General features: G+C 38.3%; 1 protein-coding gene across 10 annotated transcripts in view; it reads right to left on the bottom strand.

The window, feature by feature from the left end:
* Positions 1-15,955, bottom strand: part of ADGRV1 (adhesion G protein-coupled receptor V1) — a 583,931-nt gene that overhangs the window by 391,063 nt on the left and 176,913 nt on the right. For all 10 annotated transcript variants that reach the window (XM_054555740.2, XM_054555742.2, XM_054555736.2 and 7 more), the window contains 4 exons: positions 9,900-10,119; positions 9,370-9,574; positions 4,455-4,601; positions 371-626 (listed from right to left, as the gene is read on the bottom strand). In XM_054555740.2, coding sequence (XP_054411715.1) covers positions 371-626; positions 4,455-4,601; positions 9,370-9,574; positions 9,900-10,119 — 828 coding nt within the window. The remainder of the gene's footprint in view (positions 1-370; positions 627-4,454; positions 4,602-9,369; positions 9,575-9,899; positions 10,120-15,955) is intronic.

The following is a 15,955-nucleotide window of genomic DNA, read 5'->3' as shown; positions in this document are numbered from 1 at the left end:
TGTGTTGCTCATTGTTCTCTGTAACTACTGAAAATCTATAGAAAATATAGCTGAGTGAAGAAAGAGAACAGACGAATGATGAAAAAGAAAAAGTAAAATAAAAAACAGTCACTTCTACTGTACTCACAACTAAAATATTAATATTTCTATTATAATGTATCTTTTAAAAGACACATTTCCTATAACATTACTGCTAGGTGATTTCACATGATTACCAGATTTAACAACAATAAACAAAAAGGATTGAGTATGACCTGTCAAACTGAAAAAGTCATATAAAAAGAGAAATTTACATTCCTTATAAATATTAGAATTAAATTATCCAATGAAGCTTCTCATTAAAACTTGAAAGATATTTAACAATATTTACCTTTAGGCTCTGCTACTCTAATGAAGACAGACGCAGCATGCCAGCCCACCAAGCCAAAAGGTGAGTCATTGGGCAAAGTTGTTATAACAGACTTGCTTCTGTCCTGATCAATAGTAGCACCTTTGTATGAGTCCTCAACCCCTTCTGTGGTGATATGGGTGAGGGTTACAATCACAACCTCTGATAACTCTGGTATATTATCAGCAAGAATAGTCAGAGTGATTGTTGACAGTACCTGGCCTTCAGTAAATGAAATCTAGAATTTTAAAGAAAGAAGACGTTATTTATTTTGTAATTGTCGCTATGTAGTAAGAATATTTAAAAACTGATTTTCTTGAGTAGGCAACCTACTCATCTGACAAAGGGCTAATATCCAGAATCTACAATGAACTCCAACAAATTTACAAGAAAAAAACAAACAACCCCATCAAAAAGTGGGCAAAGGATATGAACAGACACTTCTCAAAAGAAGACATTTATGCAGCCAAAAGACACATGAAAAAATGCTCATTATCACTGGCCATCAGAGAAATGCAAATGAAAACCACAATGAGATACCATCTCACACCAGTTAGAATGGCAATCATTAAAAAGTCAGGAAACAACAGGTGCTGGAGAGGATGTGGAGAAATAGGAACACTTTTACACTGTTGGTGGGACTGTAAACTAGTTCAACCATTGTGGAAGTCAGTGTGGCGATTCCTCAGGGATCTAGAACTAGAAATACCATTTGACCCAGCCATCCCATTACTGGGTATATACCCAAAGGACTATAAATCATGCTGCTATAAAGACACATGCACACGTATGTTTACTGCAGCACTATTCACAATAGCAAAGACTTGGAACCATCCCAAATGTCCAACAATGATAGACTGGATTAAGAAAATGTGGCATATATACACCATAGAATACTATGTAGCCATAAAAAATGATGAGTTCATGTCCTTTGTAGGGACATGGATGAAACTGGAAATCATCATTCTCAGTAAATTATCGCAAGGACAAAAAACCAAACACCGCACGTTCTCACTCATAGATGGGAATTGAAAAATGGGAACACATGGACACAGGAAGGGGAACATCACACTCTGAGGACTGTTGTGGGGTGGGGGGAGGGGGGAGGGATAGCATTAGGAGATATACCTAATGCTAAATGACGAGTTAATGGGTGCAGCACACCAGCATGGCACATGTATACATATGTAACTAACCTGCACATTGTGCACATGTACCCTGAAACTTAAAGTATAATAATAATTTTAAAAAATTGATTTTCTTTTATTAAACCCGTAACTTAAATAGCAAGAGATATTTAAGCAACATAATAATATGATTCTACAAATCAGATGCCTTTCATATTAACAGAAGATTGTTAGGAAAAAGGAAAAAGCAAACCATTTATAAACTTTAAGCTAATAAAAAAAAAAAACATGCAGCCAAATTGTCAAATATAGGAGCCTGAATTCCATTCTAAGATAAAGTATATAGTCTCTCCGGGAATCTAAGTTCTAGATACCATATACAAAGATCCATAAAAATAAAATCGGGTGGCATACTAGCTTAAAGATTTTTCTCTACAAAACTTTTGCCCGGATTATTTCCTTTGACTAACTCTGAACAGATATATCACTAAGCAATGAATCAACTAAAACACAGGTGGAGAGAGAAAGATAGGGATAGATGCAAATCATAGCATCTGTCTTCTCCTTTTGTGTCTCTCCTGTCTAAAGAGTCAAATCCAAATTTGCTAAAAAGCATCTGAAGACATTGCTGATAGGACTTCTTGAATGTCATTTTTTCACTGATTCCCACCTCACACACCACTCTCCAGCAATGCAGCTACAAACTATTTATAATTATTCAAACTAGCATTATAGGCTGATGGATCTACCTTTGCTGACATTCATTTTTCCACCTGGAAAAGGCAATGGAGAATATAAATTCAAAAGCTCTATTCAGTCTATCGTTGATGGACATTTAGGTTGATTCCATGTCTTTGCTATTGCGAAGAGTGTTGCAATGAACATATATATGCATATGTATTTATGATAGAATGATTTATATACCTTTGGGTATATACCCAGTAATGGGATTGCTATATTGAATGGTATTTCTTTCTTCAGGTATGCAGCCATAAAAGAAAAATGAGGTCATGTCTTTTGCAGGGACGTGGATGGAGCTGGAAGTCATTATCCTTAGCAAACTAACACAGGAACAGAAAACCAAATATCACATGTTCTCACTTATAAGTGGGAGCTAAATGATGAGAACACATGGACACATAGAGGGAAACAACACACACTGGGGCTTATTCGAGGGTAGAAGGTGGAAGAAGAGAGAGGATCAGGAAAAATAACTAATGGGTACTAGGCTTAATACCTGGATGATGAAATAATCTGTACAACAAAACCCCATGACACCCGTTTACCTATGTAACAAGCTTGCACAGGTACCCCTGAACTTAAAATAAAAGTTAAAAAAATAAATTCAAGAGCTTTGTTAATAAAATCAGAGGTCAGAAAACTACTGCCCAATGGCCAAACCCATTTGTCATAAATCAAGTTTTACTGGAACACAACCAAGCTCATTCAATTGCATATTGTCTATTGCTGCCTATATTGTCTGCTAATATTGCTTATATTGCCTAGCACAATTCTATTACAAAGGCAAAGTAGTAGTGAAAGAGACCAAATGGCTCACAAAGCCTAAAATATTTACTATCTGGCCCTTTACAGAAAAAAGATGTACTAGCTCCCTGAATGAAATAATTAATTCTTCCAAAATATAGTCTATGTCTAAGGTACCATTATATATTTAAATTAGAAATAATTGTAATCATGTTTATATAAGAAATGATAATTGGAGAAATATAAATCAGAACATATAGAACCTGACAGACACAACTTATAGTTTTGGCAGCTTACCTAAAGTAAATATTAAACGCAATAGAATTTGCTATAACATTCTTAATATACAGAAGCTCCAATCACCTTTGAAATAATACAGAAACCTAGAAATGATGAACCATGATATATACCTGTCCTTTTTTTGAGACAGTTCCTTGAGAGTTCCTTTAAAAGAACTCTTCAGAGAAGCATCTGGGCAATATACACAGACTAATCTATGAAACCAAAGGCAAGCCAAGAAGACAACCCATCTTCCAGCTAGGAACAAAAGGCTCTCTGATCCCTCTTGTTGTTAATCATGTACTTATTTGGCTCATTCTGATTCCATTCTTGAATCTCAGCTCCAACTTTATACTATTCTCAAGTAATGGATAATCTTGTCGTCTGCCCGGATCCCTTTTTGGGGCTGATGTACCCATCCCTGGGCTGCTAGGAACAACAGGTTCTGTGCTCCTCATTGGGAATCACCCTTTGCTACAGCAAATTGTCTCACTCAAGTTTATACCCAACCCTGAGGGCGGCCTAAAGTCAAGGACTGCTAAAATGGGGATATCAATGGCTCAGCTCTAAACTGGGAACAACTCCTAAGGACCAGCTCATCTCCTGAACTCAGTTGCAATCAACCTCAGTTGCAATTGCCTGTGGATCAACTTCTCCCTCTGCACATCCTCACCTTCCTCACATCCTCATAGATGTATCTCCCCAAAATCCTTCTGTCCACAACTCTCAATCTCAGAGTCTATTTACAGGAAACCCAACCTATATCACTCCACAACTCAGATCTACTTTTTCATAAGTCCGACTGTTTCACACAGACTTGTTCCCTACTTACTACTTCCATTGTGCCTAAACCTGGAAACCACATTTTGATCCTATTTGGTTGATTTTATCTTTCTAACAATGTAATGCACCCACAATGTGGCCAACGAATGTACTGAAACTCAAAAAGAATAACTTTTTAAAGGACAATTTTGGTTTTATATTTTTTTAAAAAAGAACAATACCCACAACTAGAAAACTAACCTTAAATTGTATCCCTCTCTACAATGATTAGTAGGAATCCAGTGTTGACATGGTCAAACTCAAACACTTCATCCATAAGGCAGGATTTGGTCCCATACATCACTAGTAACCATAATTTAAAAGTGTCTCCTATAACTTTGTAAATTACATACCACTCCTGAGGTAGGAAATATATCACTAATACTTCCATCAGCTTCCCATGCTATGGTTATACGGCCATATGTTCCTTTTAAGCGTTCAACGTTCAAGGTTACTAGGCTATCTTGCTCCATTTCTTCCACTTGCTTATATAATGAATTCTAAAAAAATACAAAGAAAGTCACAAGGGGTTACCTGAAATTACCTAATCAGACTTCTTTTTTTGTCTCATGTTATTATTGATTTGCAAACTTTGCAGTCCTGAGCAACGTGACATAGTAAGTGAAAACGACAATTAAAAAACAGTCATATAGAATGACCATGATTTAAAACACACATGTTTGAATAAGTAAAAGACTAAGTGAAAGTAAGCAAAAATGTTAATTATTATAGGATTATTTTATGTTTCTTTTTCTATATTTTTCAAATTTTGTTCAGTGAACATATATTACATTAATACTCAGAAAGCATGTACTTTTGTAAAAGTATTCATAGTATGTAAAAAGTTTGTAGAAGAGAAAGGATATAGAGTCAGGAGAGCAGGGAAGCCTTTTTCCCCTGTGTAACTTCTGGCAATCCCACTAGGTCTTTGTTTCCTATTTGTAAAAGAAGAGCTTGACCTATATGGTTTCCAACATCTCATCCATGCACAACGATGTCATGAGAATTAGAGCTTTCTCCTTGATCACTGGCAAATGTCTCTTATTCTTAAATTCATATCCTCTGAAATGTTTCTGTGGGCTCTCCTGCCTCCATTGATGGTGTTTCATCCTTAGTTCATGGTCTTTACAACTGTTTTTTCCTGCCTGAAATATCCCTTTCCCTTATGATAGAATTATTTACTTTCTTTCTTCTTCTTATCTATGCTTCCTAGCCTCTTTCTTTTGTCCCAAACTAATTATCTATTTCTGTGTGACTACAACACTCTTCACCAAACATACACGTCTCTTGACAGCCATTTCATGAACTGTTCCTCAAAATGAATGCTTCAAAGGATCTCTTCTCACAATACCCCTGGATTTTCCATATGCAGTAAAGCAAGAATATGGAGTGTAAAGATTTTTGAAAATCTTTCCATTCAGGTCACTATGATAACGAAAAGAGATGCCCCCATTAATTTCTTAAAACTTATGAGAGCTTTTACTTAGAATGCTAATTTGAGTAGCGATCCTATCCTTTAGCAATATTTTACACAGCATTTTAACACATTGTTACAGATGTTACACAGTAATAAAATCTTGCTCCAGGCAATCAAACATTCCTAAATAAAATGCCTTGATTTTAAAATATGCACATAATTTATTCACAAAAGACAAGGCCTTTTTAAAAAGCCAGCTCTCTCTGGCTCCATGCCCTCCATTAATGAGGGTTAATAAAATAAGCACTTCATGCAGCCAGAAAATATTCAAGAAATTCTCATTATCTACTATATCTCATTTTGAAATGAGATTGTCCAGACATAAAAGACCTGTAATGAAGAATTCTACTGAACAGATTGAAAGAATTCAGTATCTACTGGCAAGTATTGAATAACAGTAATTTTATGTCTCCAGAACAATTTTGGAACAAGCTTCATAAGGGGAAATCTACCACGCTCAAACAGTTGAGGAATAGCATGTGCTCTCCATCTGCTGTAAGGCTGCAGGGTGAGAAGATGGAACCACACAGCAGAGCATGCCGGTTCTCACCCCAGGAAGCCCAGCTCTGCCCTATAGACTTGTATAAGGCCTTGAGAAGGCCTTGTAAGTGTTCTGCCTCTCCCACAGAATGACAGGTTCATCCTAAGCCCCTAGCATGTGCCAGGCACTTTTCTGGGTGAAGGGATAAAGCTGTGAACACAGTAGTATCCCAGCTCTCATACTCTTCAATTCTAGTTAAAAAAAAAAAAAAAAAAAGAAAACCTTGATGATAGACAAACTAGGTAATTACAAGTGTCATAAAGAAGAAACTTTTTATAAGGATAAAAAGATACAGAATGATGGTGGGGAGCTGCAATTTTCCATCAATGAAGAACTTTCTGGTAAGGTGTCATTTTGCAGAGATCTGAATAGAGTGAAGAAACAAGTGAGTACCTAATAAGAATAGGGGTCCTCTTGTTTCTTTCTAACTCTCCCCACTCACGACCCAGTTCATGTCTTAGGGTTGCCTTCTCCTTCACAGTAGCCACTGGCCACATGTGGCTATTGACCAATTGAAATGTAGTTAGTGTAGCTAGTCTGTAAGTGTAAAATGCACACTAAAATTTGAAGACAAGATATGAAAAATGTAAACTATTTCCTCAATAATTTTATGTTGATTGTATATTGAAAAAATATTTCGGATACATTGGGTTAAATAAAATATATTAAAATCAAGTGACCTGCTTCTTTATACTTTTAAAAAACGTAGGCTGCTAGGAAACTTAAATTTACATATGAGGCACACATTATATCCCTATTGCGCAGAGATGCCTCAGAGGAAGCTGATCTATGCTTAGCTCCAGGGATGGACCAGATTGAGTAGCAGTGTAAACTTCTGACCCTTGCATGAAATAGACACAAGACTTTAAGCACATCCAAAACTCCTCATCTTATCCCCTACACCAGCTCTTCCTATAGTCATCCATATCTCAATGAGCAGCAAATTCATGCTTCCCATAGCTCCATCATTTATTACTGTAATAACTCCTAACTGGTCTATTTCTGTCCTTGCCCACTTACAATCTATTCTCTATACTATGGTCAGAGTTGTTCCTTCTAAAACGTGAGTCAGATCATTCACTTTTCTACTCCTCCCCTTCAAAGGCTCTCTAATTCCCTCAGGGCCCAAATTCATTATAATGCTAACGGGCTTATGCAGGCAAGTGTTCACACAGCAGACCTGACTGCTATCCTTAAAGGCTTGTTCACAGGTCGGCTCTCCGCTGGTGTCTGAGAACTTGGATTTCAGAAGAGTTCCCACCATTCTGGAACTATTAAGCGGCTCCCCGTGCCTAAACTGCGTAATAATTGTGGCTTATGCTGAACATTCATTTCTTTCTGAGAGTCTAGAATTTTGGTGTGTGCCAGGCAGAGAGGGTGCCTGCATGATCAGACCCCAGTTAAAATCCTGGGCACTGAGTCCCTAGTATGCTTCCCTGGTTGGCAACATTTTATACATGTTGTGACAACTCAATGCTGGGGAATTAAGTGTGTCCTGTGTCAATGGATGGGGGTGGGAGGGGGAATCTTAGAAGCTTGCCCTGGCTTCCTCTGGACTTCACACCCCATGAGCTTTTTCCCTTCAATGATTTTATTTTGTATTCTTTGCTGTAATAAATCATAGCCATGGGTATGACTAAATGTTAGGCCCTGTGAGTCCTCTTAGTGACTCATCGAAACTGTGGGTGGTCATGGGGATCCCTGACACAGAGCCCTGGCCCTGCACCTGTTGAACCTCATCCCCTATCACATGCAGACATCAGCCACAGTGGCCTCCTTGTTGCTCCAGATGGGCAGGGCTACACTGCAGGGCCTTTGCTCTTGCTGATAGGTCCTTCTGCTTTAAATGTTCCTACCCCAGATATTACATAGCTCACACCCTCATCCCCCACCAGTCTTTGTCATTCTGTCATTTCCTCCAAACAGCCCTTACTGATCATCCTATTTTAGATTTCCCCACATACAACCTCCACTCCCTCCCTTGCATTCTCCATCTGCCCTCCTTGCCTAACGTTTCTTCATAGTACACTCATCACCATCAGATATGGCACATATTTTCTTATGTCTGTGTTTACTGTCTTTCTCCCCTTGCCCTCTCTAGAATTTAAGGACCATGAAAATAAAGAATTTTACCGTTTTATTTTCTAACATGACTGTAGCATCTGAAACAGTATCTGGTACCTAACAGGCGTTTGTTAAATAACTGCTGCATGAATTAATGAATGAATGAGTGAGTGGGCTTGTTACCCAGTTCTGGACAATGAGACATAAGCCATTTTCTACAGTCTTTTGGGAAATGTCTTCTTTACTTTGAGAATCTCATAAAATATCTCTCTCTGCCCCAAATGAACATGAACAGAACATAGTAACCTTAACAATAACATCAGCTTTCAAACAACCAAACGAAAGTCAATTTTGTGATGGCAAAGTAGAGAGAGAGAAACAATCTAAGCCAAAATGACATGGTAGAGTATCCAACTAACCCTGAAGCTCACCTTCTCTGAGGACATGCTCTTGGTGTGCAGGCAAATTTGGGTTAAGTTTTCCTCATATGAAAAATATTTCAGAGAAAGATACATGATGGCTGCAGCTATAACTCGAATTAAGAAGTAAGAATTCACTTTGCCAAAAGGATTAAATGATGCAAATAATAGATGTCCTTTTGCTTGCTAATAAAGAAATATGAAATCTGGGCACAGAAGTAACTTAGGATTTGCATGGTTCTCTTTCCTCAGGAAAAGACATCTACATGTCCAACATACATATAATTACAACCCTCTCTCTCTCCTCCCCACTCCCCCCACCCCACCTCTCATTCTCTTCCCCTCTCCACAGAAGTAACAAAGCATAATAGGACAGTAATATATTTGTATGTGATGTGTATATCACACAGTATATATTGTATTTAGCATCTATTTCATCCTTTCTCTCTGGTAACAGCTAACAGCAGAGCCAAACTTCTAGACCAAGATCAACTTGTAACATTTCAAAGTCAATCCTATAAAAGGAATCTGAAAATAACAAAATGATTAGGACAAGTTGACTCAGAGTCCAGTGTGTAAGACTGTAAATTGCAAAATGTCAGTAGAATTCACCCTAGAATGCACATAAAAGGGAGGCAGGGGAAAGGGAAGGGAGAGAGGCTGATGATGCTCAAACTATGACTTGCTGAGTGCTAATAATAGCTAATACACAAATACAATAAATAAAACATTTTGCATTGCAAGTGTGGGGTCTTCAGTATCATTACCTGAGCAAATGCGACAATCCCATAGGCATCATCATTAGACAGAATGGTTATTGTTACAGAATCATTAATGCCAATCTCTGCTCCTCCTTTGGGATTTTTAAGTTGAACTTTGAAGGATTCTTCTTTTTCTGGAACTGTATCATCAAGGATATTTACTGCTATTGTAGCTTCTCTGTCACCAGGTTCAAATATCAGTTCACCTGAACTACCATAAGAAGCATATACAAAATAAGTCAACTATAACAAATTTAAGATATATACATAGTAGACTACTCATTACATTAATTAATATTAAAGGTTTGGAAAAATCACAACATTTCATAACTAAAATTTTAATCCAAAATATTCATGTAATACTGATTAACTTGGTAGAATAGATATTAGAAATATGGATAATAACCAAATTTCAGGCTGATAAATAGCTCTTATATTTTGTATATTTTTCAGTCACTAAATAAAGACTTGGAAATGAGCTGTCATACAAAATTACAGTGAGCATAAAGATACTTAGCATAAAATGTTGAACCTACCTAGGAATAAAGTCAGAATGGCTGGAAATGTAGGCTAGCTCATATATATGTGAATGAGCTCCCACTAGAGCTATTAAATTCTTGCTTGAATTAAGGGACTTTACTGTAACAGAAGCTACATCATAAGCAGAAGATACTTCCAGAACAAAAGAGAACTGATTAAGCTCCGAATTCCAGCAGTAAAGAGCGGACATATCTTGGCCAATAAGAAGTATGTGGGCTGCAGGAAGGAAAGAAAAAACAACTTGAGTGAGATGTAAACTGTCACCTCCCACACTCCCTGCATCGGTTCCAAAGCAAAATCTTCCAAAATCTCAAAGTTCCATTGTGATTTCTGAGGTAACTAAATATACTTCAATTTCTGAAATAACTGGATGTAAATAATAATTTTTTAAGTGCTTTAGAATGATCAAGCCAGCTTGATGAGGTATCCATACCCATTTAATAAAAAAGAAATTACTGGCTGCTAAAACCAAAACTAATTTTAAACTCTTTTATATTCATCTTAATATTTATTAGATAGCATAGCAGGATATTTTAAAAAGTGAAACATACTTATAATCCCATCATGAAATGTTTCATTTTCCTTTCTAGTTACCATTCATATGAATTCATAATTGACACAGTTATAAACAGTATACATACAAAAAACTCTTAATTAACAATATTACACCATGTCTATACTACTACAGTTTTCTATGTTTCTACATAGTTTTCAAGTCTATAATTTCAGTGCATAGATAATATATATGGTTGATCAAAATATATTTAATAATTTCCCTACATTTGATATTTGTTATTGTATATTTAATCATTAAATATTAAGTAGAGACAGAATTCTTCATGTTAATTATCTTCACTTGATAAATTCTTCAAGTTAATTAATTAGGCCAAAGGATATGAACAAATTTATGACTCTTAAAGTAAATTCTTCCAATGTTTTTGAAATGTTATCAGGAAACCATATTTTTGATAGTTCAAAGCAAGGCTGGGTGCAGTGGCTCACACCTGTAATCCTAGCACTTTGGGAGGCCAAAGCAGGAAGATTGCTTGAGCCCAGGAGTTTGAGACCCAGCAACACAGTGGGACCCTGTCTCTACAAAAAACAAAAATTAGCCAGGCATGGTGGCAAGCACCTGTGGTCCCAGCTGCCTGGGAAGCTGGGGTGGCAGGATCGTTTGAGCCCAGGAGGTCAAGGTTGCAATGAACCATGATCATGCTACTGCACTCTACCCTAGGCAACAGAGTTACATCTTGTCCATATATATATATATCAGTTAATAGGGTTGCTTCTAAAAAAGAAGTAAAAAATAGCCAAAGGACATATTTATATCTACACAAGTTAAGAAGGAAGGGGGCTTACTATGTTATATACAATACTGAATAATTTCCAGACTTAAATAAAACTGGGAGAAAAAATGAGAAATCATAGAAAAACATGCACAAATTCCAGTATTTAGATAAACACATTGGAACATAAAGATATCAAATGAGGCCGGGCACAGTGGCTCACGCCTGTAATCCCAGCACTTTGGGAGGCAGAGACAGGCGGATCACGAGGTCAGGAGATCAAGACCATCCTAGCTAACATGGTGAAACCCTGTTTCTACTAAAAGCACAAAAAATTAGCCGGGCATGGTGGTGGGCACCTGTAGTCCCAGCTACTTGGGAGGCTGAGGCAGGAGAATGGCGTGAACCCAGGGGGCGAAGCTTGCAGTGAGCCGAGATTGTGCCACTGCTCTCCAGCCTGGGTGACACATTAAGACTCCGTCTCAAAAAAAAAAAAAGATATCAAATGAGATTGGTTAGATATTAAAATAGCACCAAGAATAAGAACGTATGAGCCTCTTCTACAATTTTAGCCCACAGGTTACAATGGGAAGCCCCATATCCTTACTCTTACATATCAAGAACCACTGCTCGTGCTTATTTATAGTGATGGACTTAAGTACTATCACACTTTAGCAAACGTTGCATAAAAAGTTAAGGCAGTCAAAAAAAAGTTTATCAATAAACTTGCATTTTAAATGGCCATATATTTTTCATAAAGTTTTATAAAACTGGAGACACTGAGTAAAAAAATTAATTCAGGGGTATCTCAACATCTCTGAAGTTTAAAATGAGCTGATTCAATAGTCTCAACCAAGATAATCTCTGCCTGTAGTAAAATGACCTTCTGTACTTACGGACTTCCAATGTATATCAGCAAACAAAGACCCTCCTCTAAACTCTATAATCAGTAGTGCCTACTACTACTATAATCAGTAATGCATGTGAATGGCAAACTTAAACATATTCCAACTAAACTCATTTTCTCTGCCCCTAAAAGCCTGGTCCTCTCCCAAGCAATCACCACCACAATAGTTACAGTACTACCATTCACCCACCAGTTGCAGAAATTAGGGCTCATCTTTGACATCCTCTTTCTTGTTTCCCTCCGTTATCTAATCTATCACCAACCTCCATGGTTTTACTTGTGAGACATCATCTGAATCAAACTACTTCTCTAACCGGCGTCACCTACCACTTTCCAAGCTTCATCATTCAACATCTCTAAAGAATGCGCCTCCAGCTCCTTCTCAGACTTCTTCTCTTCCAACATTTAAGTTTTTCCTCCATGGCAGCCACACATGCATGCACACCCGTGTGCACACACACACATGCTCTCTCTCTTTCTCTCTGCCCATCTCTCTATCTCCACCTCCCCACCACCTCCTCAAGAAAGGCATCCCAATACTCTTAGGATAAAGACCATAATCCTTTAAGTCCCTATCTGATTACATCTTCAGTTAAACCCAGTATCACTGTTCCCTTACTGTCTGCATTTGGGTCACATTGGTCCCTTTCTAGTTCCCTAAAAGCACATGCTCACAACCATCACCTGACCTCTCTTTGCCTAGAGCCTGATCCATCATCACCTCTGCCTCTTCAACTCCTACTCAACATATAATTCTCAATTAAATGATTCTTCCTTAAGTAAGTTTTCTGGGCATATCTTAGACCAGGGCAAGTCCTCTCATTTTGTAGTATGAAAGTATTCTATTGTTTCATAGCAGTTATCCATTTATAACTAGAAACTTATATGTATGATTATACATAATATCTCTCTTCCCTGCTACATGTAAAACTTCTTCAGCACAGGGTTTATATGTAGTTTTGCTTGCCCTTGTTTCCCCAGGGTCTACCAATGTGCTTGGCACATAATTGCACTTAAAAATATCTATTAACTACTAAAGGAGAAAAGGGTGAAAGGGAAGATAAATTTATATGTCCTCATAGTCTTTGTCATATTCATTCTTCTTCTTCCATTTAAAGAATTCAGTCACCACCCAATAATCTCTGTCAAGTCATTAACCAGAATAAATATGTGATCCTCATAGTTATAGCTCCAATCTAATACTTTTAATAAAATATTTGACACATTCAAAATAAGAAAGCCCTTGAACATTATTTAATGCATAATTTCCGCTTTCAGGAGATCTATAATAAGCCATTCTAAATAATTACCTACAATCTTTTCATACTTCTACAGCCTCAAGTCACAGAAACAAAAGAAATAAAGAGACCTCACAATGGGTCCTTTAACAAGCCTCTGGCAGAATTTTTTGCAAATTCTTTTAGAAAGTATGCCTATTATATATTTTTTAAATCTTTAAAGAGAATTCTATAACTTTAATTAATGGCCCTTCAGGCAGCACTCATCATCCTTAAAAACATTCATTAGGCAACTATTTTGAATAATAATAAGTGACTCAAGGAGACATAGTTAGTCCACTTGAATACTTGATGAATAAGAAAAGCAAATTTAATAAAGGCAAAAAATTAAAGGACAAGTAGACAAAAACGAAACAAATATATGATGAAAGATACATAATTTACTCAACAAATCACTTGTTGAATGAATGATATATACATATACAACTCAAGTTGTATATCTTAGGATAATAACAGATTTATGACTAGTCAAAGCGTTGACAATGTAAAGAGAAGTTATTTAAGGAAAGAATGAGCAGAACAGAGACAGGCAGAGGACTCTGATGGCAAAGTAAAGATAGTGTGGAGGCCAGGAAGTGATGTAATAGCCCAGGTAGGAGGTGGCTGGGGACTGGCAGAATGTGGTATGGGCATTCCACAGGGATGAGGAAGAAGGAGTAGAAAACATGGAAACAAAGTACAATGTGAGAAGCAATCTATAAAAAGTGAGAGGTAAATAGAATGACATCAGCAAGATGGTGGAATAGGAATTCTCTGGCTCTACTGTTTTCTACAGAAATCCAATTTGCAACTATTCAGAGACAAGAATGCCTTGATGAATATCCCAGAACATGGGAGTAAGGCTGAAACAACCCCTTGGACCACAAAGAACAGCTACACTTGAAGTGTAAGAGGAACAGTTTCTCTTTGACTATGTTGCCCCTCCCCCAAGCCAGCACAGTCCGGCACACAAGAGATTCCCCAGGAACTGTGGGTTTTTACAGAGGGAAGAGAGAGTTGAGTTGGAGGCAGACATTCAGCTTCCCCAACATTCTGGGCCCATTCACAGGTAACACTCCCTTGTCTTGCCCCACTGGAAACACTAGCTATCAACAGGGCTAGACCACCTGAGGTCACTTAGAAACAATGAACAGGGGTAGGGCTCACAGTGACGGACAAGCAGATCTTGGTGGTGGCTCTGCCTGTGGCCAGTGGAGGCACACCACCAGAAAGGATACCCAACAGTGTTGCTCTGCATGAGGCACAGTTGACAGGCCTCCCAGGCTCAAATCCCTGGCCAGCTTCCACACCCAGCCTTTGTGCTCTCCTTAAAACTTCCCCAGGCCAGGAGATAGCGGCATGTTGATAATTATCTGCTGAGTGAACATCTAGCTCCACCCAAGCCTAGTGATTGAGCTGCAACCCAACCAAGCTCTAGAGTATTCTTTAGTCCTTTCTCAGGCTAGAAGGCAGGGGTACATTTGTGATCATTCACAGAGGGAGCATCTGACCCCAACTAGATGCAGCTACAGAGCTGTGACCTAGCCAAGCCCTGGTGATCTCCTTCACAGCCACTTCCAGGCCAAGAAGCAAGGGCAGGTCAGCATTATCCACAAGGGGACCCTCTGACCCTTCCCAGACCCACTAACTATCCAAAGAGAGCATCTGACCCTACTCAGACCCAGCTGCAGAGCTATGACTTAGCCAAGCCCCAGCACTTTCCTTAACTTCGCTCCAAGCTAGAAGTTAAAAGCAGGTCAGCAATCATCTGAATCTAGTCCTGCCCAGACTCCGCTAGTGAGCATCAATCCAACCAAATCCTGGGGCTCTCCTTAAGCCCTTGCCAGGCCAGGAGTCATGTGCATGTATGTGAATGTCTTCTGAGGGCAGCATCTGACTCTGCGCAACTCCAGCAGCTAAACAGCTACTGAACCAAACCTCAGTGCTCTGCTTAAGGATACCCTAGTATGGGAGGCAAGCCCATGTCCATGCATATCTATGCGGCATAGCCTGCAGTCCTGCCTACCCTGAGTAGTTAAGTAGCAATCTAGACACCTCACCCAGCCTCCCAGCCAAGTAGGTGGCCCTGCGCAGATATAGATCCCAAACCACAGTACTAGCCAGCTAGAGAAGACAATCTACAACACTGTCTGATCAGAGGCAATTACTAAGCCCAGGCAACAGCTCTGACTTACTGAAGACCCCAACCAGAGATCTCACTGGATCTCAGAGCACAGACAGCACTTCCATTTGATCCCAGGTCACAGGTAACAGCCCAGCCCAAATACAAAACATGATAACAAAGTCAAGTTCTATCACCACCACAGAACACTAGAAAAGCCTGAAAAGGGTGGCTGTTTCCTCGCATGTGCAGATGCCAACATAAGGATTTTTTTAAAATCAGGGAAATATGACCAAAAGAAACTAATAAAGTTCCAATAATGGATCTTGAAGAAATGGAGATCTATAAAATGAATGACAAAAATTCAGAATAATTCTCTTGAAGTTCAGGGAACTATAAGAAAATACAGAGCAAAAAGTAAATGCAATTTGGAAAACAATTCATTAACAAAATAAGAAAT

The sequence above is a fragment of the Pongo abelii genome, chromosome 4, assembly GCF_028885655.2.
Source record: "Pongo abelii isolate AG06213 chromosome 4, NHGRI_mPonAbe1-v2.0_pri, whole genome shotgun sequence".
NCBI classification, from domain to species: domain Eukaryota; kingdom Metazoa; phylum Chordata; class Mammalia; order Primates; family Hominidae; genus Pongo; species Pongo abelii.
Note: the sequence above shows the minus strand (reverse complement) of the source record. Positions and strands in the feature narration are given on the sequence as shown.